The sequence below is a fragment of the Emys orbicularis genome, chromosome 7, assembly GCF_028017835.1.
Source record: "Emys orbicularis isolate rEmyOrb1 chromosome 7, rEmyOrb1.hap1, whole genome shotgun sequence".
Lineage (NCBI taxonomy): Eukaryota > Metazoa > Chordata > Testudines > Emydidae > Emys > Emys orbicularis.
The window spans coordinates 112,977,627-113,003,824 of record NC_088689.1 but is presented as its reverse complement, the minus strand read 5'-3'; the positions used below and the strand labels follow the sequence as shown (position 1 = coordinate 113,003,824).

At 43.3% G+C, this 26,198-nt stretch overlaps 1 protein-coding gene across 6 annotated transcripts in view; it reads left to right on the top strand.

Moving 5' to 3' along the window:
• Nucleotides 1-26,198, top strand: part of IFT122 (intraflagellar transport 122) — a 53,982-nt gene that overhangs the window by 20,535 nt on the left and 7,249 nt on the right. For 3 of the 6 annotated variants that reach the window (XM_065407413.1, XM_065407411.1, XM_065407409.1), the window contains 9 exons: nucleotides 1,174-1,314; nucleotides 10,161-10,214; nucleotides 13,798-13,959; nucleotides 17,098-17,264; nucleotides 18,230-18,401; nucleotides 22,516-22,618; nucleotides 23,929-24,069; nucleotides 25,102-25,199; nucleotides 25,799-25,899. In XM_065407413.1, coding sequence (XP_065263485.1) covers nucleotides 1,174-1,314; nucleotides 10,161-10,214; nucleotides 13,798-13,959; nucleotides 17,098-17,264; nucleotides 18,230-18,401; nucleotides 22,516-22,618; nucleotides 23,929-24,069; nucleotides 25,102-25,199; nucleotides 25,799-25,899 — 1,139 coding nt within the window. The remainder of the gene's footprint in view (nucleotides 1-1,173; nucleotides 1,315-10,160; nucleotides 10,215-13,797; nucleotides 13,960-17,097; nucleotides 17,265-18,229; nucleotides 18,402-22,515; nucleotides 22,619-23,928; nucleotides 24,070-25,101; nucleotides 25,200-25,798; nucleotides 25,900-26,198) is intronic. The other 3 variants (XM_065407414.1, XM_065407412.1, XM_065407410.1) reach the window with 1 other exon arrangement.

The window sequence follows — 26,198 nt, the reverse complement described above, 5'->3', positions numbered from 1 at the left end:
TGAGCTGTGCAAAATTTAAAACTGTTGGACTCATTAACTTTAAGTGTCTGAGTTTTTCCTTCTCTTTTGCTGAAGTGCGCTCTCGTATTATCATAGTTGTCCCCCCATTTTGTTTACAAATCCATTACATTTAAAAGCACTGAACCACAATGACAATGTGGTTCTGTACAAACTTACTTTGCCTACAGTTTCTGCACATCTTCCCTCCCCCCCCACACACTTTTTTCATGTTATTTTTCAAATGTCCTTGTTCTACCCATGCCATGTACCCTCTTATTAATGACCTGCTGTTGCTCCTTTTGGATATGTTTAGGCAATATTTAAGTGGTATAAAATGTTCTAAGCTGTAGGTGTATCCAGTTTGTAATATACACCTCTACCCCGATATAACGCGACCCGATATAACACAAATTCGGATATAATGCAGTAAAGCAGTGCTCCGGGGGGGGGGGGCTGCACACTCCGGCGGATCAAAGCAAGTTCGATATAACGCGGTTTCACCTATAACGCGGTAAGATTTTTTGGCTCCCGAGGACAGCATTATATTGGGATAGAGGTGTATTTGTAGATTCTATGCCAATCAGATGAGCGATTCTTCCTGTATTATGGGAAGGACCACAAACAATGGAAGTAATATAGTTAGTGGGGTATAACTGATTTGCCCGTGGACACTAGAAATGCAGTCTGCTTTTTTCATGTTTTCATATACTTAACAATGGTTTAAAAATGAACACCAAAACCAAAAAATGGGAGAATCAGTGTAAGCACTGGACATTATTCTGCATTTCTTGTGTTCCCAAAACTGTCATCGGCATCATTTGGAGTTGTGGATGAGTAAGGAATGCACTACATCAATACTTGTACTGAATTGGTAGGATCTCAGACCCTAGCAAACAGTGCCCTCAGGACAAAAGGGTTTGGAATTCAATTATCCTATTCTGTATTGTACTTATGTTGGAGAGGGATGACTGAATTCACAGAATAAATTACTGTATTGTCAAAACTATCATTATACCTTGTACACTCTTGTTTATAATTCAGAAAGTAGATTGGTTACATAGTGGGTTTGTAACTGTTGGGGTTGGAAAATGAGCAGATTTATCCACTAAATACATTCACTAATATATCTCAATATTTTGCTTTTGATGAATGTTTCTTAATGGAAATCCTCAGTCTGCTCCTATGTATCAATACCTGGAACGGAAAATGTTCAAAGAAGCCTATCAGATTGCTTGTTTAGGAGTAACTGACACTGACTGGAAAGAGCTGGCTATGGAGGCCTTAGAAGGTCTAGAGTTTGAAACTGCTAAAAAGGTAAAGCATTTGTTTTTTTGTGCAACAGGAATTTTGAAATTTCGTATTAACACATGATTGAAGTGAAAAGTGGTATACATACATTGTAACCTCTTCATATTTAACCTTTCTATTATATCACCAGGAGCTGTGGTTCATGTATCTAACATACTTTTTCTGTTTTTTTTAAATATGAAGTATCAACTCAAGATCTTATGCACATCATGAAAGCCAAACTATGATGCTTCATTTTTCTTCTTGTCAAAAACATGTAGAATATCTAATGCCTACACTAGGGGTAGGCAACCTATGGCACGCGTGCCACCTTTGGCACACGAGCTGATTTTCAGTGGCACTCACACTGCCCGGGTTCTGGCCTCCGGTCCGAGGGGCTCTGCATTTTAATTTAATTTTAAATGATAGAATATCAGGGTTAGAAGGGACCACCGGAGGTCATCTAGTCCAACCCCCTGCTCAAAGCAGGACCAATGAGGAAATGAAGCTTCTTAAACATTTTAAAAACTTTATTTACTTTACATACAACAATAGTTTAGTTATATATTATAGACTTATAGAAAGAGACCTTCTAAAAACGTTAAAATGTATTACTGGCTCGTGAATCCTTAAATTAGAGTGAATAAATGAAGACTCGGCACACCACTTCTGAAAGGTTGCCGACCCCTGGCCTACACTAAAGAGAAATTGATTTTATATTTTTGGCTATTTAAACTCATAAAGAAAAACTTGAAAAAAAATTCCATTTCAACTCTAGAAATGAGTTTAATAAATAAATTAGGATACAGTATTTCAACAAGAAGGAAGAATCAGGATTTAGTGTTGTATTACATGTATTGTTCACTAGGTGGCAGCAAAGAATCACTTAGCTGAAATGTATCTGTTGTCTCCTAGTTTTTGTCCTGTAATACTCTGCTGCTAATATTCCTATTCTTTTGTCTCCCTCCTGTTTAGAGCATGTCACTTTGAAAGTGGAGACTGTACTTTCTTTATGTTGGTTCATCACTCAGTTCTTTGCAGATAGAAAATATGTGGCAATGCCACACTTTCTTCCTGCTAGAGTAGTCCTGTTTGGGAATGGCCTCTGGAATGGGAGATGCTGGAGTACATGTTTTCCATGGAGTAAAGTCTTTGTACCACCATCTGTGAAACAAAAGGGTCAAAAGAAATATAGTGCCATCAATATCATATGAAACACAAAATTATTTTAAAAATACACTGGAAGTGGGCATATAATCATAGGCATCCTTTACGTAATGACACAAGATTTCATAGGAAGCTAAACATTTTTATTTTTCATTTTCTCATAAATGGAGGCATTGGACTATACTTTTTCTGTGCAACTTTATAGATGATTTTATGCAAATAGTTCTTAAAATGAAGACGTTTTCAGTGCCTTCGTGGAAGGTGAGTACTGTCATCTTCTTAGGGCATGTCTACACTTACCTCCAGACCGATGGATCCGGCAGAGGTCGATTATTGCGTCTAGTGAAGACGCGATAAATCGACCGCTGAGCGCTCTCCCTTCGACTCCAGTACTCCACCGGAGCGAGAGGTGCAGGCGGAGTCGACGGGGGAGCATCAGCAGTCGACTTACTGCAGTGAAGACACCGCGATAAGTAGATCTAAGTACATCGACTTCAGCTACATTATTCACGTAGCTGATGTTGCATAACTTCGATCGATTCCTCCCTTCCCTTCCCCCTCTCCCCCCACCCCGAGTGTAGACCAGGCCTCTGAATTAGAGCTGATTAACCTGAACAAAGGCAGCTTCTAGAAAATTTGACATTAAAGACACTTTCTTCCTCATCTGATCTTGGGTAAGCAGAATATGTATTCCTCCTAAGCATTTAATTGGTTAGAGGTCTGGAACATCCCACTGTCTGAAGAGTTTAATTTCTGGGTTTTATTGTATGTCAAAAGTAAGTGCTAAACTGCTGTAACCATAGGTGACTTTGCCACTTGGCGACTTTTGTTTGCATATTTATCTTAATTGGCAAAGGATATTACACTGTGTCACAGTACTTTTATCTTACCCTGTCCTAACTTTCTTTCTTCTTCGAGTGCTTGCTCATATCCATTCCAGTCAGGTGTGCGCGCGCCGCGTGCACGATCGTCGGAAAACTTTTACCCTAGCAACACCCGGTGGGTCGGCTGTGGAGCCCCCTGGAGTGGCGCCCTCATGGCGCCGGATATATACCGCAGCCGACCCAGCGCCCCCTCAGTTCCTTCTTACCGCCCCTGACGGTCGTTGGAACTGTGGAGCACAGCATAGCTGGTCTCCACACTCCCTAGTTTCTAGATTATTTCTGTAGATAGTGTTCATTTAGATAGTTGTGTATAGTAGTTAGAGTTCTTTAGATAGTTGTTATTTAGTTTGTAGTTGTTGTAAATTGTTAGCGGGGGTTAAGGGGGTTGTTCTCCCCCCTTTTTCCCCCCGGAGCATACCGGGCTCATGCCCAAGGCTCCTGGCTTTAAGCCGTGCGCGTCCTGCGCGAAGCCGATGCCAACAAGCGACCCGCACGCCTCCTGCTTGAAGTGCCTCGGGGAAGCCCATCACGCAGATAAGTGCCCAATCTGCAAGGCCTTCAAGCCTCGAACGAGGAAGGAGCGGGACTTTCGGCTTCGGCAGCTCCTCATGGAGGCGGCGCTCAGCCCGGATCCTCCCTCGGCGCGCCCGGCCCCGGCACCGAGCGCGTCGGTGCGCAGCGCCCCAGCGGCTCCGACCGGCGCCGCGGACAAGTCCTCCCGGCACCGGCAGACTTCGGCACCGCGCCCACCTCAAGGGACTCGGCGCCGATCTCTATCTCCGGGCCATAAAAAGGCCCGCAAGGCTCAGGACACTGCTGCCCTGAAGACGCCGGCTCCCCCCGTGCCGGGGGTAGAGCCGCGTCCGCCTTTGGACCGCCAAAAGCAGGCGGCCACACCGTCGACTCCGGCACCGAGGCCGTTGAGTCCGGTACGGACTGTTTCACCACCTAGGCTGGTGGTGGAACCTTGTCTCCCCTCGACTCCGGAGACATTTACTACCGCGAGGGACCTGATTGCACTCACGGAGCCGGCACCGTCGCAGCTCCCGGCACCGGTGGCTCCGCGCATTGTGCAGTCGAGAGGCAAGCCTGCACTGGTGCGCCCACCGTCTCCAACCGTGGACTCTCGGCACCGCTCCAGGTCTCGGAGCAGGTCCCGACGCCGCTCGGAGTCCCGGCGCCGACTATCACCTCGGCGCCGGTCGTACTCGCGGTCGAGGTCCTCTTCGCGGCGCCGCTCCACATCTCGGCACCGTCGCGACCGCCGGCACCGGTCGGACTCGAGGCGCACCTCCCGGTACCGGTATGAGCGCCGATCGAGGGACCGCTCCCGGCACCGGGTGTCGTCGCGATCGTCGTCCAGATCCGGATCGCGGCACCGGCGCGGCTACCGGCACCGATCCCGATCCCGGCACCAATCTCCGGCACGCTGGGACACATCGCCCTACGACCGGCACCGCACCAGCCGGGGACGGATGCATCGCGTTCGGCACCGCCATGGCCGTCGAGATCCGCGTCCCACTCCTCTGAAGGGGCCTCTAGATCGGCCTACCCCCCACAGGGACAGGCGGCTTCGGCGGACATCGGCCACTCGCAGGACATGGCAGAGGACCCTACGCAGGGACCTGCTCACTGGTCCTTTTGGACCCCATGGGCCTACCACCAAGCCCAAGGGGCCCCACCGTCTGCCTCCCGCTCGGCACGCTCTGAGCCCAGAGCCCCGGAGGCCACCATCTCCCGCCCCCCGCCAGGGGGCATGGAGGCTCCAGTGCCCACGCCCGCGCAGGCCATAGACCCTGGGACGAGCGAGGCCCAGCTCCAGGAGCACCTGGAGCAAGACTTGCCTTTGGACCCCTTGCCACCGGGCGTATCCTCCTCCTCCTCGCCTGATGAGGCGGTAGCGGGGACATCCGCCATGGGCCCGCCCCCCATAGACCTCCGGGCCCACCAGGACCTGTTGCGCCGGGTGGCGCGCAATATGGACCTTCAGATGGAGGAGATCGTGGAGGTTCACGACCCGATCGTGAACATCCTTTCAGCGGACGCCCCATCCAGGGTCGCGTTACCGCTGATTCGCTCCATTCAGACCAATGCCACCTCCATCTGGCAAACCCCGGCCTCTATTCCGCCCACGGCCAGGGGAGTGGAGAGGAAGTACTTTGTACCCTCCAAGGACCACGAGTACTTGTACACTCACCCTCAACCGTGCTCGCTGGTGGTCTCATCAGTAAATGCACGGGAGCGCCATGGCCAGCAGGCGGCAGCGCCAAAATCGAAGGACGCTAAGCGCTTCGATTTGTTCGGGCGCAAGGTCTATTCCGCGGGGGGGCTTCAGCTTAGGGCAGCCAACCAACAGGCGCTCTTAAGCCGATATAGTTTTAACACCTGGTCCTCCATGGAGAAGTTTAAGGAACTGGTTCCCCAGGAATCTAGGGAAGAGTTCGGGACTTTGGTAGAGGAGGGTAAGCGGGTGGCACGCACCTCCCTACAGACCTCCCTGGATATAGCCGACTCGGCCGCTAGGACCCTGGCGTCGGGTATAGCTATGAGGCGAACCTCCTGGCTCCAAGTGTCGGGCCTGCCACCTGAACTGCAGCAGACCCTCCAGGACTTGCCCTTTGAGGGTCAGGGCCTGTTTTCGGAAAAGACAGACTCGAGGCTCCAAAACCTTAAGGACTCTCGAACAATGATGCGCTCTCTGGGGATGCATGTCCCAGGTCCACAGCGCAGACCCTTCAGGCCCCAGCCTCAGAGGTTCTACCCTCCCCCGCCTCGCCCGAGACAGGACTTTGCCAGGAGGCGGGGTCGAGGCGGTAGGCGACGGTCGACCGGCCCTCAACCCGGTCAGAACCAGGGCCAGCCGAGACCAACTTCAGGGCCTAGACAAGCCTTTTGAAGGTGCGGTCGAGGACGGCATCAGAGCCAGCACCCAGGATTCATCTCCCCCCTTCCGGGATCGCCTCTCCCGTTTCCACCGTGCTTGGTCCCTTATAACATCGGACCGTTGGGTCCTTCGCACGGTGGAGAGGGGATACGCCCTCCAATTTTCCTCGCCCCCCCCCTCCCACTCCCCCTCCCCGTCCCTCTTCAGGGACCCTTCTCACGAGCAACTCCTTTCACAGGAGGTTTTTGGGCTCCTCTCTATCGGGGCCATAGAGGAGGTTCCATCGGAGTTAAGGGGCAGGGGGTTTTACTCCCGCTACTTCCTGATCCCCAAGTCAAAAGGGGGTCTACGTCCCATCTTAGACCTGTGCGGACTCAACAAATTCATAGTAAAGTTGAAGTTCCGCATGGTATCATTGGGGACCATTATTCCCTCGCTGGATCCTGGAGACTGGTTCGCCGCCCTCGACATGAAGGACGCTTATTTCCATATAGCAATTTATCCGCCTCACAGGCGCTTCCTGCGATTTGTAGTAAACAAGGTGCACTACCAATTCGCAGTCCTTCCCTTCGGCTTGTCCTCGGCTCCCAGAGTGTTCACGAAATGTCTGGCAGTCGTCGCGGCATACCTTCGCTGACAAGGGGTACAGCTGTTCCCGTATTTGGACGACTGGCTGGTGCGCGGCCGCACCAGGGACCAAGTTCAAGCTCACGTCCACATGGTGACACAGACTTTCCACGAGCTGGGCATTCTACTCAACAGAGAGAAGTTCACTCTGGGGCCAACACAGAGAATAGAGTTCATTGGAGCGATCCTGGACTCCAGAAGTGCACGAGCCATTCTGCCAGAAGGCCGCTTTCAGTCCATCGCACGCGTCATTCACGGACTGCGGGCATCTCCGTTCACCATCATAAGGACATGCCTTACCCTGTTGGGTCACATGGCCTCGTGCACCTACGTAACCAGCCACGCCAGACTGCGGCTTCGCCCACTACAGGCTTGGGTCTCATCGGTGTACCGTCCTCACCGGGACGACCTGAACATGCTGGTCACGGTCCCGCCCTCGGTCTTGACCTCCCTCACCTGGTGGTTGGATCGCGCAGTGGTCTGTGCAGGAGTGCCTTTTCACGCCCCACAACCCTCCCTCCACCTAGTCACGGACGCTTCATCTCTAGGATGGGGCGCTCACCTCGGGGAGCGTCATACCCAGGGCCTGTGGTCCGCATCCGAACTAGCCCTACACATCAACGTCCGGGAACTGATGGCGGTGCGCCTAGCCTGCCAGGCATTCCTCAACTTCCTACAGGGCCGTTGCGTGCTGGTCCTCACCGACAACACCACGGCCATGTTTTACATCAACAAGCAAGGCGGAGCCCACTCATCGCTCCTATGCCAAGAGGCCATTCGCCTGTGGGACTTCTGCATCGCCCACTCGATCCATCTCACCGCATCATTCCTGCCTGGAGTCCAGAATACGCTGGCGGACCGTCTCAGCAGGTCCTTCCAGACGCACGAGTGGTCGATTCGCCCGGATATCATCTATTCCGTCTTCCGGAGGTGGGGATTTCCCCAGGTCGACCTATTCGCATCCCGGGCCAACAGGAAGTGCCACGCATTCTGCTCCCTTTACGGCCGAGCTCCAGGCTCTCTGTCGGACGCTTTCCTTCTAACGTGGAAGGGCCACCTGTTCTACGCCTTTCCCCCATTTCCGCTTGTCCACAGGGTGCTGCTCAAGATCCGCACCGACCAGGCACGAGTAATTCTAGTGGCTCCCGCTTGGCCGAGGCAGCACTGGTACACCACACTGCTAGAGCTGTCGGTTCAAGCGCCGATCACGCTCCCCTTGAGTCCGGATCTCATCTCCCAGGACCACGGCCGTCTGTGTCACCCCGACCTACGATCACTCCACCTCACAGCGTGGATGCTCCATGGCTGAATCAGACGGAGCAACAATGTTCGCAGTCCGTCCAGCAGATCCTGCTGGGAAGTAGGAAGCCCTCTACACGGTCCACTTACCTAGCCAAGTGGAAGCGGTTCTCCTGTTGGTGTCAGCAACGAGCTACGTCCCCCTTGCAGGCACCTATCCCTCTCATACTGGACTATCTCCTGTCCCTAAGACAGCAGGGCTTGGCGATATCTTCGATCAGGGTTCACCTCGCCGCCATTTCGGCATTCCACCCAGGAGAACTCCCGGCATCGGTCTTCTCTAACCCGATGGTCGCTAGATTCCTCAAGGGCTTGGACCGGCTGTACCCACAAATACGCCAGCCGGTTCCAACGTGGGACCTCAACCTCGTTCTCTCCAGGCTCACAGGGCCCCCGTTTGAACCATTAGCGACCTGTTCGCTCCTGTACTTATCCTGGAAGACGGCCTTCCTCGTAGCCATTACCTCAGCACGGCGTGTTTCTGAACTCAGAGCGCTGACGTCCGAGCCCCCATACACGGTGTTCCACAAGGACAAGGTGCAGCTTCGCCCCCACCCGGCCTTTCTCCCGAAGGTGGTTTCACCTTTCCACGTAAACCAGGACATCTTTCTCCCGGTCTTCCATCCAAAGCCACACGCTACTCGTCAAGACCAGCGTTTGCATTCTTTGGACGTACGCAGGGCCCTGGCTTTCTACATTGACCGTACAAAGCCGTTTAGAAAGACGACGCAACTCTTCGTTGCGGTGGCCGACCGGATGAAAGGCTCACCGGTCTCCTCACAGTGCCTGTCCTCTTGGATCACGTCCTGCATTCGTGCTTGCTACGCCCTGTCCGGTGTCCCGACGCCACGCCTCACCGCTCACTCCACGAGGGCCCAGGCCTCCTCGACTGCCTTTCTGGCTCAAGTCCCGATCCAGGACATTTGTAGAGCTGCAGTGTGGTCTTTGGTGCACACGTTGGCGGCGCACTATGCGCTGGTGCAACAATCCAGACACGATGCTGCTTTCGGGTCAGCGGTTCTGCACACAGCAATGTCTCACTCCGACCCCGCCACCTAGGTGGGGCTTGGGAGTCACCTGACTGGAATGGATATGAGCAAGCACTCGAAGAAGAAAAAACGGTTGCTCACCGTTGTAACTGTTGTTCTTCGAGATGTGTTGCTCATATCCATTCCAAACCCGCCCCCCTTCCCCACTGTCGGAGTAGCCGGCAAGAAGGAACTGAGGGGGCGCTGGGTCGGCTGCGGTATATATCCGGCGCCATGAGGGCGCCACTCCAGGGGGCTCCACAGCCGACCCACCGGGTGTTGCTAGGGTAAAAGTTTTCCGACGATCGTGCACGCGGCGCGCGCACACCTGACTGGAATGGATATGAGCAACACATCTCGAAGAACAACAGTTACAACGGTGAGCAACCGTTTTTTTCTCTCTCTGCATTGTAATATGTTTGTTCTACTTTCATACTGAATTTTCAGAAGGATCCAATAAATTGTCTTTGATATAAAAACTTTAAGCATATGTAGAATACTTGATCAACTTTGTCACTTACTTGTGTTCTGCCTTGTAGCATATGAGCAAAACAGTTTTCCTTATTTTGCTTAAAAGTGTGGCATGCTTAACTATTAAAGTGAAAAGTCCTCAAATAGCCAGAATAAAACTGTTTAACATTTTAGTTGGTGGTTTGTGTCCCTTCAGTGGACTGACCTGCATATGCCTGCTGGCCTCCTTCTGTGCTCTTTCTTTTAAATAATAAACGGTTGGATAGTACCCTGTTGTTGTTTATTGTGGTGCCCAGGGTCCCCAATCATGGTCAGAGCTCCATTGGGTTAGGCACTAAAACAAACAGAAAGTAAGACATGTTTTCAGCCTCCCCAATATACACAAAGATAAATATATTGTTTGGTTGTCTATCCTGATGTTATTTCCACAACTTGATTTATATATAACACAAAATCAATTAACTTGCTAGCCAATAAAGTGGCTACTTTTTTCTTTTCTTTTTCCTTTAACAGGCATTTACCAGAGTACGAGATCTTCGGTATCTAGAACTGATCAGCAGCATTGAGGTAAAACAAAGAATGTTAAATATAATATAAAATGTAAAAACATAAATTAAGCTTAAGTAAGCTACTTTTTGGAAAGATTTTCTGTACAATCAGTATTCCTGATTATTAAAGGAATGATGGATGTATGAAAAGTGAAAAATGCTGACTTAAGGTGTTAAGTCAAATTCCCAACCATATGACTGAAACTTGTTGAAAAAATATGAAGAGGAAAGTGAACTATATGAGAATATTGAAAACTTCTTAAGAAAAATCAGAGAGAACTTCTATATCCAATTAATAACTGGTATACTACTGTAGACTGTTGCAGCACTGTTCAAGGCACTTTACAAGCATGAGTTAATTAAACCTTGCACCACCTGCTGGAGGAGGGTAATTATTATTCTCTCTCTTTTGCAGATGGGAAAACTGGCATAGAGAGATAAAATGACTTGCTCAAGGTCACATGACATGTCAGTGATGACTGTAAATAGAATTTAGGATTCCTGACTTCCATGTTGTGCTCAGCCACTAGGCCATATTTGTCCCCCTACTACTTGATAGAATTTAGTTGTACGATAACTATGTATATAGGCATACATAAAAGAATCTCTGCACTATTCTGACCTTCCTCTTGGATATTACGATGATAACAAAGTGTACAGGTCTACACTGAAATGACATAAAGGGAATTTCTCATGCAAATATTAATTGAGGTGCATGCCCCTTGTAGAAGAATATAATCCCCTTCTTCCAGCATTGCAGAGCTGTCCTTTTTCCGTCAGAGTGCCAGCTAAACGTTTATCACAATCCCCATGATTGGCATACAGGATGAAGTGCTGCACTCGGAACCCTAATTTTTTCCGAGTCCATGGGAGAAGTGGAAACACTTTCTGGCCACCTCCATCCTCTTCCCTTTCTATAGATGCTGTTCCTGATCCTATCCAGAGTATTGCAGCATTGCAGTTTGTATTTATTTGATTAGCAATCTTTCCCTTTTAAATAAACATAGGCTTACCTTTTAGTCTCCTTGACATAGTTCCTTCATAGAAATAGTTCTGGTATGCTGCATCACTGCTTACTCTTGCTTGTAGTTTATGGGGACTCCATTACAGGTTAGTAAGGGGGTAACTGAGCGCATTAATTGCATTAATATGAAGCATTCCTCACACCAATGACACATTCCTCTGTCTGACTGGGGACATTAGGTAATGCAAGTGCCAAACTCTAAACCTGGCAAGCTCGCTGAAGATTCTGAAGGATCTGAATTCCAAAAGACTTAATGTGTAAAAACTCCTTTGACTGATTATTCCTTTAACCCAAATTGTATAAACGAAACTTTCAACACCAGTCAAATAAATATCAGCACAGTTAATAACTGTGATCTTTAAAGATGTTGGTTGTATCTGCTTTGGCAGTGCTGGATTGAATTTATACAACAGGATGAAGGATTTTACCCCCTATAATGTAGCTTATTACGGAAGTCATGTTCTTATGTTATACAAAACAGACTAATATACATTTCCAGGGGCTAAATCCTCAGCAGAAGTAAATTGTCTTAGCTCCATTGAAGTCAGTGAAGGCCAGATCCCCAGCTGAGTGTCTGGATTATAATTTTATAAATCTAGATGCCCACACCCTAAATTTTCAGAGCGGTATAAATTTGCCACACAACTTGTGTTATGTGAAACATATATTACAGAATGCAGCTTAATTCTGTTCAGAATTTGGGGACATAGGTATTAACTAATTGTTTTATGTAAAAAGTAGGCATGCTTTAACTTGAATTGGCATGATTTAAAAAAATAATGGGTCCAGGTGAATGGATAAAGAGAAATGGACAAAATAGAAAACTACATACCTTTTCTTGGACCTATAAAATATTCTGAAAGCCGTTTAAGGGAATTGCATTAATATGTTATGACTTCCAATTGAAGGATCACAATTTGATTCACTATCTAGTATATCCATACAGCCTGTTTTTGGATATACTGTACTGAGGTACAGTTTCATCACTGTAATGGGATTTATCCATATAGTATGCATTAAGGAAATTGTGTGAATAAAGTCTTGTGCACTGCACTGAAAATTGCCCCCACTAAATGCAGTGTATCTTACATGTGACTCCATGAGCATAGGGAGAGGCAATTTGCCAAAGGATAAAAGGTTTATAAGTGGAGCATTTGTTTTAAATGACCTAAATACACGTAAATCCCCCTGTCTGTCTCTGCAGAAATAAGAGATAAAATAAGACTTTGAAAAGTTAAAGATAACCAAGGTGTTCTGGCCAAACTTTCTTCTCAATTAAAATAACTTTTGAATGGTGAAACGTGTGTGCAATGTTGCTATGGTCATTGTTTTTAAAGGCAGTTGAGATACCTAGAGTAGGTATCCTAAATTGTAGATGTTATTTGTATTCTAGTAGTGTACACCCAGCCATTCACCCACCCACCTAACTACCTAACCCCCAACGCTTATGATCCGTAGTATACAAACCAGTTTTTTTGTCTGGTAGCTGGACACATGTTTCATGATAGGAAGCAATCAATTATAACAACTCTCATCTCTCAGCTTCAATCTGTTTCATTGGATACATTTGTGGTTAAATTTATATTTGTTCAAACTGTTGGAGGTTTTTTTTAGATTATACTGTGCATTGACTTTGAAATTCTTAGTTAAAAATTTCTTCTCTTTGTCTCTTAGGTAATAGGATTTCAACCAGCTTGTATGTTATGCCCAATGCCATGTAACAATTAAATGTGCTGGGGTAGGCCTGATGCAAAGCATGAAGTATTTAATTTTTTTAAAAATTGGCATTTTTATGGTACTCGCTATGGTAATCCACTAGCAATACAGAAAGTGAGCCTTAATTTTAAGGAATAGAAAATACTACTTTTTTAGTGTTTCCAATTGTAATACTTGATGATCAAATATTGAATATATTCTAAAATGTAAGCAGACAGTTATTGACCTCCAGAAATTTCTTCATGGTTTTGTATGGATTTAAACATATGCTTAAATGCTTTGCTGAATTGACATTTTAATTGGCTGGACAATATATGCAGCTGTTTCCAAAGTTATTGAACATATCTGTATCTGGTAATGGGCTTTTATGCATGATGGGCACACTGTATTACTGGGCATTTCTGATTCACTGGCAGGTTGTCATACTTTGTGAGGCTGTTTATGACCTACAGTACCATTGTTTGTTCATTGTTGTGCCTTTTCTGAGCATATATTGCTAGTTTGGCCAGATTTTGTTTTGAGTTGATTTAGTAAATTTCCACTAGAGAAAATGGCGGATTCTATCAAATACTCATTTAAAAAAAAAAAAAGCAGTATTTTGAACTTCCATATGAAATCTGTAAAAATTAGTTTCCATCATGTTTTATCCTTCCATTTTATTTTGTTTGTCCTTAATTTTAACTGATGGGATTTAATCTGTTAATTGTAAAGAATTTCTACCAGAAATCTAGGTGAGACCTAATTACTGTATCTTATTAATAGTTAAAATAGTCAGACTAATAGTTTAACTTTTCAGTGGCTATTTCCAACCTGTGTCCTGCCTGTAGCTATGTAGAATATTTCCTGTCCTAATTTTTTCCAGGAGAGGAAGAAGCGTGGAGAGAGTAACAATGAGCTATTTCTAGCAGATGTTTATGCCTACCAGGGAAAATTCCATGAGGCAGCTAAACTATACAGAAAGAGTGGACATGAGAGCCTCGCTCTTGATATGTACACTGATTTACGCATGTTTGATTATGCAAAGGTAATGAATGTTTTCAACTGAGTATTTAAATACAGAATATTAACGTAATGCTAATGCAACTATAAACGATTACAAAGTGTGGTTCTACTCTGAAAAGCATTGTGTAAAAACTTAAGTGTGGGGGTCCATGTTTATTGCCACAGATCAAATTTGTTTGGTTTACAAGTGAAAAAGATGGGCCTCTCCTTTATAAAAACTCTGTACATCATGACCCTTTTCTAAAATGGAATTTGCAGATGCAGCAGTGCTGTGTTCTGTATTTTCTCCAATATGCTGCCATGAAGCTGTTTTAGCTTTTCAGTGGGTGATTTTGTCACATCCCCTGGATGTTACCATGGGTGGGTTTTTTCCCCATATGATTGGATGGAATGATAAATAGAAAATTATGTAGTTAAGGCCTAGAGTTAATTTATATATCTCTTGCCTTCTTTCATGGTACTTTACTGGAAAGAGCCCTTTATCCTTAGTTTTCTCCTTTTAAGAGTAATTGATTGTTACATGCAGAAATTAATGAATTTACCTTCACTAATTCACCTTTGTACTTTACTTTAAGAAAATTCTTTTAAATCTTTTTTTTCCTTTCAGTTTGATCTTGAGTTAATGTGTAGCTCTTATGGTTGTTTTTCTCTAACATGTTTTGCAAAGGGCACAGTGTACTAATCTAGTTCATCTTTGTTTACCCGAAAATTTGCTTTCAGAGATCAAATCTGTTTTTTGCTTTTTTTTTTTTTTTTAATTGAATTCCCATACAGAAATAAATTGTACACAGTTTGAAAAAAGTGGCATTTTTATGTGGTGATAAGAAAGCACTATTAGGCTTTCAAGTTTTATATAGTATTTTCTTATCAAATCCCTGAGAATGAGTACACTGTTTAGTCTCATTCGTCACTCATCACAGCCTCATTCTATACACCACAGGACAAGGACTTTACTATGACACACACATAAACTATATGAAGCTCATGGGAAAAAAAAATTCTCTAACAGGTTGTGGAGTCTGCACTAAACATTGTAGGGCTTTGCTCATGAAAGTCTGACTGTCACTGTTTTTGGCTGCAGAGTTTTGGCTCTTCAGAAACATAAATCTAATTCATAGACTAAAAGTTTCCCATTGCTGCTCCTATGAATCTTTTTGATTCTTGGCAATAATCATGGCCACTTAACTAGTATAGAGTAAAAAGTCTTCTCTCCTATCAAGAGTAATTCCACGTAGAGGAAAATAAATGTACTTAACAGCATATGAAGAAAGCCCGTAGATGATGGTACAAAGACGAGGGCTCTGAATGGAGAACTTCCTTGCTTGCCAGTTATCCATCCATGGAAATGTGATTTTTATGCCTGCCATCATTAAGCATTTGTAGGGTCTGGCTCCTTATGACTGAAAATGACCACTGATTGGCTACAGCTAGAAAACCAGTACTATGGGCGGAGTTCAGGGAAACTTTTGAAAATGTGGCTGTAGGCATTTCATCAGAATGTCAGATCACAAATTACTGAAAATTCACAAATAATTAACTGCAGCTCAGGAAATTGAACTTTGTTTCTAATATATTTCAGTGATCTGAGCTAGAACTCAAATTACACCGGACAAATTATTGTTTCACTCATTTCTGTGCTTTGGCTTTTTAATGTTCAAACAAGATCAAGTGATCTTTGTAGCTTTTATCTTCAGCAGAATTGTGGGTGCATCTTAAGCAGAATCAATTTGTGCAAAATCTTACTGGCCTATGTTCCACATGCAAAGATGATATATAAAAATCATAATTCTGCCCCTTTTGGATGGCTTGCTCAAGAAAGTTACTCGGTTGGTCTTCTGACTCTGTAAAGTTCTCCTTTGGTGGTTCAGATTTTCCATTACCTCAGGATCTGCCAGAGGATTGTTTTTTCTCTTTTCTCCCCCTTCCTTGCCCACCTACATGCTCCTAATTTTTTTACATCTCAAGTGATATTCATGATTACTAGAGGGCTGTTGTAATATACAATAGCCTATTTTGTTAACAGCCAGAAGTTGCCTTGATCTGTCTTGCAATGTTCAGGTATGCTTTATCTGGCACATTAATTTCAACGAATGTTGTTGTAAAGGGTCCTGGTGCCTGGGCTTTATTCCCAGCAGAGGAGATTCATCAATCAATCATAAGTATTTCTAGAGTGGTCATCATCGTAGTATCTATGTGTAGTATCTAGAGATGGCATTTGCATTATTATGTTGCATCCGACGAAGTGGGCATTCACCCATGAAAGCTTATGCTCCAATACATCTGTTAGTCTTAAAGGTGCCACAGGACTCTCTGTTGCCTTTTACAGATCCAGACTAACACGGCTACCCCCGATACTTGACATTATTATGTAAGAGATTCAACAAGACCAGTATTTCAGAGTCCCAACTAATTTATGAGCAGTTGAAATGCTGTCCTTGTAAAAAGTCGTAATTAAAATATATCATATGTCATTGCAAGATTATCAATTATATTTGTTGAAGAGAAGATTCCAACCTCTGATGGCCTTGTGACTGGTCATCCTGAGGCTAAGCACCTGTGATTAAGAAGATGTGCCATTACTAATCCAACAAGGAACTGGATTTATTTTCAGAATTAAAGTATGCCTTCATGGCCAGCAGAGGAGACTTTGGGAACTCTTGGATTTGACCTGACTGAACTGTTTTGAGAGCAATACTACTTCTTTTTGAGTTTCTCTGGCAGGTTCCTGGAGAACAGGCGAAAATCAAATTTTACGTCCCCTTCAGTGGGGAAGGTCGGTCAGCAGAGTGAGAGAACTTTCCATGAAAGCAAATGGGTGTATATACATTACCTCTGAACAGAGGCACAGTTCTATGTAATCCTTCCTTTGATCTTCCCAGGGTGTCCCATCTTCTCTGATTTGAATCTGATTGGGACTAGAGATATATCTTGACTTTTTATACAATCTCAAGTGCATTAGTTAATGATTAATCATTCCTGCCTTCAGATATGTGCTTGGTGCTCTGTGTACTTTGATTTTTAGCTGAGGAGGCAAAGTTGTGTTAAATTTTGTTTTTCCATACCAAGTTATTTTTGCTTAACATGCTTTAAAATTAGGACCATGACACAATGTTTGCTACAGAAAGCTTAATCCAGAATGTTATCTGTTGCACTTCCTTAGGATTTCCTTGGGTCTGGAGATCCCAAAGACACTAAGATGCTAATCACAAAACAAGCAGATTGGGCCAAGAATATCAATGAACCAAAAGCAGCAGTGGAGATGTACATTTCTGCAGGCGAGCACATGAAGGCCATAGAAATCAGTGGAGACCATGGCTGGGTTGATATGTATGTTTTAGCTCTGTCTCAGAGATACAGATCACAGTGTCTAATGTGAAGTTTAGTGCATTCTGCAGAATCTTAAAGAAAAGAAATCTTACTGGCTTTGCTCCCTTTTTGGCTTGCATATGTTGACTGCAGTATAGCATCACCTATCCTATAGTTATAGTAGATGAACTTTCATTATGTTAGAAAAGTTATTTGGGTTTAGAGGGTAAGTACATGGATACATTACAAAATGAGTGGATAAAACAGTGCAGGGATATGCAAGGATTTATCTGTGAGATGAGAATGTTCCCAAAATGTGTATATCCTGGGTCTCTTCAGAATAACCTTCACAGTAGCGCACTACTACTCATGTGAACTTGCCTCTTTCTTTTATTTTAAACTATGAAGGGATAATAATCTAGGACTCAGAACTCCTGGGGTAAAATCCTGTCTCCTTTCGAAGTCAGTGGCAAAAATCCCATTGACTTCAATGGGGGCAGGATTTCACCCCTGGGTTCTAGTCCTAGCTCTGCTACTGACTTGCTTTGTGCTCTTGGACAAGTCACTTAACCTTCCTGTTTCTCTGTTTATCCATCTATAAAATGGGGGTAATATAGATTGGATACTGATTTGGATGTTGGGTGAGGTTTGTATAGGACCTGGTTCCACAACCCCTATTCATATACTATGAATGGAGTAGTATATGAATAGGGGTTGTGGAACCAGGTGATGGAGTAGTCTAGTCCAATTGAAGTCACTACTCACAGGAGTAAGGAATTACACACTGTTGCAGCAACTGGTCTTGTGTTTGCAAAGCCTTTTGAACACCCATTGAATGCTTCCCAATAAGTTCATAGTATAATGTCATCAATATAGTAACTTTTAAATGATAACCTATTGAAATATTTCTATTTTTTCAATGTAATAAGTATGCAGAGAGAAAAATGCTGCTACTAAAGCAACTGCATTTCTTTTGCTGTCTCTAGGTTAATTGATATAGCTCGGAAACTGGATAAAGCTGAGCGTGAACCTTTGTCAAAATGTGCCTACTATTTTAAGAGACTTGACAACCATGGTTATGCAGCAGAAACCTACATGAAGATAGGTGACCTAAAGGCCCTGGTACATCTCCATGTGGAAACTCAGCGTTGGGAAGAAGTAAGAATACCCTGATATCCAAACTTAGATGTTTAGAATTGCTATTTTGTATTGCCTCTGAATGCATCTGGTCTTAAAGGTTATATACAGCTTACTCAGTATTTTGGTAAGCTACATTGTAAAATACACTAATGTGGTATTTTTAGGAGAGTGAGCTATGAAAACATTACAGTTTCATACATCATCAGCTACAGGGTTTCCTTCCACTCTTTTTTTAACTCTTTCATAATCTAAATAAGCACAGTTAAAAATCTCACTTTAAAATAATTCTTCACTAGTGTTTCAGTAATGAAAATTGTGTGGTGGTTAGAGCACAGGACAAGGAATTGGGACACTGGACAAGGAGTTGGGACACTGGGTTCTTTTCCATGCTCTTCCACAGACTTTCTACCTGATCTTGAGCAAATCACTTGGACCTAGCTTATCGGAAGTGGTCCCTACTTCTGGGTGTCCTGGTTGAGATTCTTTTGGCCTGATTTTCAGAGCTGTTGAGTACCCACTGCTACCTTTGGCTTCAGCTGGAGTTGTGGGGGCTCAGTGCCTTTGAAAATCAGGCTATAAGTATCAAGATGGGCACCAAAAATTATTCACTACTCTTGAAAATGTAGGGCTTAAATCCTTTTTTCGTCTGTAAAATCAGGATGAGACTAATACTTCCCTACTGATAAGGGTCTCTGTGGGTATTTGACTAATATTTAAGCATAAATGTCTGTTTTGTAAATGTGATACGCTCTACATGACACAAAATTGTGAGACAAATGCATGACAGGTCAAGGAGAATAATGAAATCTTTAACATGAGAACATCAGAATGGCCATACTGGGACAGACCAGTGGTCCAGCTAGCCCAGTATCCTGTATTCTGACAGTGGCCAGTGCCAGATGCTTCAGAGGGAATGAACAGAACAGGGCAATTATCGAGTTATCCACCTCTGTCATCCAGTCTATGCTTCTGGCAGTCAGAGGCTTAGGGGCACCCAGAGCATGGGGTTGCATCTCTGTCCATCTCGGCTACTAGCCATTGAGGGATCTATCTTCCATGAATGTATCTAATTCTTTTTTGAACCCAGTTATACTTTTTGACCTTCCCAACATCCCCTGGCAATGAGTTCCACAGGTTGACTGTGCGTTGCATAAAGAAGTACTTCCTTGTGTTTTGTTTTTTAACTTGCCTATTAATTTCTTTGCCTATTATTCACTTTTTCCACACCATTCATGATTGTGTAGACCTCTGTCATATCCCTTCTTAGTCATCTCTTTTCTAAGCTGAACAGTCCCAGTCTGTTTAATCTCTCCTCATGTGGAAGCTGTTCCATACCCTTACTCGTTTTTGTTGTCCTTATCTGTACTTTTTTCCAATTCTAATATCTTTTCTGAGATGGGGTGACCCAACCTGCATGAAGTATTCAAGGTTTGGCATGCCATGGATTTATATAATGGGGCATTATGATATTTTCTGTCTTATTATCTATTCCTTTCCTATTGGTTCCTCACATTGTTAGCTTTTTTTGACTGCTGCTGCACATTGAGCAGATGTTTTCAGAGAACCATCCACAATGACTCCAAGATCTTTCTTGAGTGGTAACAGCTAATTCAGACCCTATCATTTTGTATGTATAGTTGGGATTATGTTTTCCAGTGTGCATTACTTTGCACTTACCAACATTGAATTTCATCTGCCATTTTGGTGCCCAGTTACGCAGTTTTGTGAGATCCCATTGTAACTCTTCTCAGTCAGCTTTGGATTTAACTATCTTGAGTAATTTTGTATAATCTGCAAGCTTTACCAACTCACTATTTACCCCCTTTTTTCAGATCATTTGAGTATGTTTAACAGCACTGGTCCCAGTACAGATCCCTAGGTGACCCTGCCATTTACCTCTCTTCATTGTGAAAACTGACCATTTAGTCCCACCCTTTGGTTTCCTATCTTTTGACCAGTTACTAAAAGACCTTCCCTTTTATCTCATGACTACTTACTTTGCTTGAGAGCCTTTGGTGAAGGACATTGTCAAAAGCTTTCAGAAAGTTCAAGTAAACTATATTCACTGGATTACCCTTGTCCACATGTTTGTTGAGCCCCTCAAAGAATTCTAAAAGATTGGTAAGGCATGATTTCCTTTTCCAAAGCTGTGTTGACTCGTCCCCAACATATTGTGTTCATCAGTGTGTCTGATAATTCTGTTCTTTACTGTAGTTTCAACCAGTTTGCCTGGTACTGAAGTTAGGCTTACTGGCCTGTAATTGCCCGGTTTGCCTCTGGCATGTTTTTTAAAAATCAACGTTACATTAGCTATCCTCCAGTCATTTGGTACAGAGGCTGTTTTAAGCAATAGGTTATGTACCACAGTTACAGTAGAACTTCAAAGATACAAACACCAGAGTTACGGACTGAGGGGTCAACCGGACACCACGTGAAACTGGAAGTAACGAATCAGGCAGCAGCAGAGACCAAAAACAAACAAAGAAAGTACTGTGTCTGTATTGCATCTTAAAGGTAGGCACATCTGGGCTGCCTATCCCCACCCCTACTCCACCACATGTGAGGGACCCACATACAGCTAGGAAGTGAAGATGCTGAGATTAGCCGGCAAAGATGTGAGCCCCCACTGTCAGCCAGAGCAGGAGCAGCACTGGGGTCTGTGCTGCTTTCCTGTAAGCTGGCGTGCTGGGGGGAGGAGGGGCGCTATTTTCAACACACACACACACCCCTGCTGGGAGGGGGTCGTGCTATTTTCACCCCATCCCCTCTACCCTAGCCAGGAGGGGGACTCAAATTTGCCCAGGCCAGGGAAGGAAGCTGCCTCGCTGCCCTGAGGTGCTACTGTAGTAATTCTGCAATTTCATATTTGAGTTCCTTCAGAAATCTTGGGTGAATACCATTTTGTCCTGATGACTTATTACTGTTTACTTTATCAGTTGTTTCAAAACCATCTTTATTGACACCTCAATCTGGGCCATTTCCTCAGATTTGTCAACTAAAGAGTGGCTCAGGTATGGGAATCTCTCATCCTCTGCGGTGAAGACCGATGCAAAGAATTCATTTAGCTTCTCCAAAATGGCCTTGCCTTCTTTGAGTGCTCCTTTAACACTTAAATTTGGCCCCACTGATTGTTTGGCTGAGTTCCTGGTTCTGACATACTTACAAAAAAAAATTTTGCAGTTAGTTTTGTGTCTTTTGCTAGTTGCTCTTCAGATTCTTTTTTGGTCTGCCTAATTAAACTTTCACACTTGACTTGGCAGAGTGTACGCTCCTGTCTATTTTCCTCAGTATGATTTGACTTCCAATTTTTAAAGGATGTCCTTTTTAACTTTCACAATGTGGATTTTTATTTTGGGCTGTGTTGTTTTAGTAATTTGAAAGTGCCATTTCAGTGAAATTTCCTGTGTATACTCTGGATCTGGTGAATTCACACGTTCCTGGTGGGGACTTTTGATCCTATAATCAGATTTATATTTAGGCAAAGCCCAACTGACTTCATTAGGACAACACTTGGTTACAGGGGTCTGCCTACACATAAGCATTGCAGGATTGGGGGCCGTGGTTTGTACTGGCAGTCTTGTTTTTGGTTGTGAGTTTGTTTATTTTTAACATGAAGTATATGCTGGATTTAGGCTGTTAGGTGCTTTTGAAAATTTTACCCTAAGAAATGTAGGCACTTAAATCCCATTGAAACACTCAGTGGGACTTAGACGCTTAAGTCACATAGGTGCTTTTGAACATTTTGTGCTTAGTCTGTGATTGTTCAGTGCACATGTCAATACTGGTTTTTTAGAAAATATATTCAATAAAAATAAATACATTGTATTGTGCTGTGAAACCCACTCCATCCCCTAAATAATTTATTGTTTTCAGGTTTTCCACAGTTTTCTGCAGTTCAGAAACTGGACTGTTACTAAGTATAGCTGCTTCTTCACAGATGTTGTATTTTAAAAGAAAGGCAATCATTAGTTTTGAGTTTCCTGGAGAAAACACTGGTTGGAATTTTCATACTTCTGTATAAATGATATTTGTATTGTAAATTTTATTTTAACTAAAGGATTTATCTCATGCAGTGTTCTGAACTACCTTAAACCATGCAATATTTTATTAATGAATTCATTCTGTATCTTAGGCCTTCTCTTTGAGTGAAAAGCATCCTGAATTTAAAGATGATGTCTATGTCCCTTATGCTCAGTGGCTGGCAGAGAATGATAGATTTGAAGAGGCCCAAAAAGGTAGGACTGTACATGACTTATATGCTGGTAGCATGCAAAATGTGCTAAGCATTTTCCAAATGCTGAAGATGCAATCTCTGCCCTGGAGAACTGTCAATCTGTAGAACACAAACCATGTAAAGGGTGAGAGAACTGGAGAATACATGTGTTCTTGCTGATCACAGGAGGTTATATTCTGGTTAGCAGAGAGGTCTTATTTATTTGGTAAGGAAATATAACAAACTTAACAAAAGCAATAGCATCTATAAAAAAGGCTACAATTCTGGATTTTCTTTCCCACTCTGTGCTTGAGTATAGCAAGTGTTTTGAAAAGTGATCTGATACACTATATACACTGTATTATTATCAGTGTTTTCCTTTAAAGTGTCATCCAACATATACTGGACACCGAACAAACATCAAAAGAAGGGGTGAGCCTGGCCCTTATATTTAGGCAGTATGTAGTTCATACAAGATGGAGCATCAGCCTTGCTTATGAAATTCCTTGCTTCTTATGGATTTCTATCATAAAATATTATCTGCATGTAGTATTTGTAAAATATACATTTACCAAGTGGGAATTCAGGGCTGAACTTCACTTTCTGCACAGGAGCCAATGTAAAGAAACCCTGTTAATAAATAATGTATACTGTGGTTTTTCTGCCTCTCAGGATTCTTTGATACTACAGTGTTGAGCATTGTAAGAGTGCTGCCTTGAAATATTACCTTAGGTTATGTCTGTACTTTAGTGGCTACAACAGCACACTTTCTACATCTACAGAAGAGGTTTTTCTATCAATGTAGTTAATCCACCTCTCCGAAAGGTGGTAGCTAGTTTGATGGAAGAATTCTTCAACCAAAGGGGGGGTTAGGTTGACCTAACTACATCACAGAGGGTGTAAAATTTTTTACAGCCCTGAACAGCTAGGTCGATCTAATTTTTAGGTGTAGACCAGGCCTTAGAAGATTTGAATTTTGACTTGATCCCACAGTGTTCATAGTTTCCCCTGTTCACAAATGTCTGATCATCAGGATGATGATTTTCCTCTGTCCAAATTTTTTTTAAAAAGTAACTAGCCTCGCGCTACTTATGTACATGGTAGTTGTATTTCGTACAATGTGTCCTGACACAATACAAAAGCCACAAAGTACCTGCAGATACTTCTATTTTCCATTAGTGTCACCACTTTCAAAAGTAGAAAAATACGAGTGTAGTCCTTTTCATCCTGTTCCAGCTTTGATGAATATCCTGTTATTAATTTAAAAAAATAATTTCAGTTAATTGATATAATCACACTGTAAAATCTTCTTTGTTTTGGTCTCCTTTGCAGCATTCCACAAGGCTGGCAGACAGAGTGAGGCCGTAAAAGTGCTGGAACAGCTAACTCACAATGCTGTGGTCGAAAGCCGATTTAATGATGCAGCGTATTATTACTGGATGCTCTCCATGCAGTGTTTAGATATAGCCCAAGGTAAGTAAACACAAGCAAGTTCAAATTTGTTACCTACTCATGCATGCAGATAAACATTGAACTGCGATGGCTTAATTAAAACCTCTTGTTCGCTCATTAATCGTGCTATATACTAATCTGATATACTAATACTTATGTACTGCACTGTATTGTAATCCAACATTATATTGTATTGTAATTCTATCTCTCTAGTCTTTGTGTGCTTATAAAAAACCTACATAAGTCTCATTTTTAAATCAAAATGGAGTCACAACCATATCTCCTAATCCCACAATATATCCCCTAGCCCCTTTCCTGCGCCTCACACCTTGGATAAAGTGATGACTGGAGGGCTAAATAATAATAAAACATGATTTTATAGTGTAGTCTACTCCTAATATTTAAATGTGGATGAGATTAACTGGGGAGACACTTCATGAATTATTTTAGCCAGCCAAAGAAGAAAGTTAGTGTTCATTAGTTCTCTGCTTCTAAATCAATTGCACTGGAGGAGAGGTGGAGCCAGTGGAGATGAGATGTAGATGAGTGAAAATGGAAAAAAGAGATTAATGGCCTATTGCCTTGCACTGTGTAAGCATCACTTCAGTTTTGCTAATGCTTGATAGTGCTGATCTATAGCCCTTCATACACTGTACAAACACTGCAAATGGTTCGATTGTTTAGTAATGTGTTAATGTGGATAAAAGGAATGACATTAGACTCATTTTACTTTAACCTCAAAAGATGTGGATCAGGTTTCTAGTGGTGGAAGGCTCATATGTTCCACCTCTAGCTAAGCCATTAACCTCTGGCTGTGTTAAAACCACTTGCCATACCATCCTGCAGCTTAATATGCTTTATGTTAAAGCAGAAAATTGCACATAAAATGGCAAAATTACATAACCCATATTTTGTAGCACACTTGGTCAGGTATATTAATCTATTGGAAGTGGTAACGCTGCAACCATATTGTATTGTGATCTTTCTAGCTGAGTAATACTCTTATGTTTTAGTATAGAATGACCAGAGGTGTAATGACTTTCCCTCCCACAGAGAACGAACAGCAGAAGACTGAAATGTTACAGAAGTTTCACCACTTCCAGCACTTGGCAGAACTTTATCACGTCTATCACTCTATTCACAGATACACTGTAAGATATTTTCACTAGCAGTTGTATTGTTCGTTTAGCTGGCACATTTTCTGCAAATAAATCAGGAATAATTAGAAACAATTAATTACTTTTAAACTAAATATTGAATGGAAGCTGGTGTCACTGCAATGATCTAATTTTGGTTTGGGGTTTTTTTTTTGCCCTGTGTTGTACTGTACTGGACCTACCACCATTCCACCCCTAAAACCACCTTTCTGTGACATAGAAAGAGCCTCTGCAGAGCTATGTTTTGCAGCACACAGTGGATGTGGACTTGAAGGCTTTCCTTCACCACCCCATCTGCATACTAGTTCCACCGTGTTCTGGGCCCACTACTCCTATGGAGGAGGTTGGAACTGGATTATCCTTTAAGTGCTTTCCCTCTACTGGGTGAAGCCCTTTCCTTTTTTCTTCAGTGGCAAAAATGAGCTTTGGCAAGAGGGGCATGCAAAATCCAATTGCTCTCTTTTCTCTATCTCTCCCATTGTTGTGACTGTGTGAAAAGCACAGTGTAGTGTCAGAGATGATGGAAGTAACGTTAGTGATATGAAGTGTTGCTTTTCTAGCTTAGAAATTTTTTAATGTTCTTTTTACCACAGGAAGAGCCGTTCAGTTTCCATTTGCCTGAAACACTCTTCAATATTTCCAGGTTTTTACTTCACAGCCTAACCAAGGAGACTCCATTGGGCATCTCTAAAGTGTATCCTTGTAATGCAAAGCAAAATTCAAAAATTATCTCATGAATTGAAGGGAATCCTTGGCACCAATCAGTGATGCATAGTCTTACTATTAGGGTATTCTTGTTCCTGGTTTTAGGGGTTCCCATGCTGTTCATCTATTAGAGAAAATAAATGTTGGGCTGTCTTTAATCCCTCCGATGATAATAAACACCTCAAAACTATCACAGACTTTGGCACATCTAGCCATACGTGCATACATTAGAAGAGGCTATCATAAACTATCAAACATGTTGCTCACCTTTGTAAGAGGAGTTCCTTC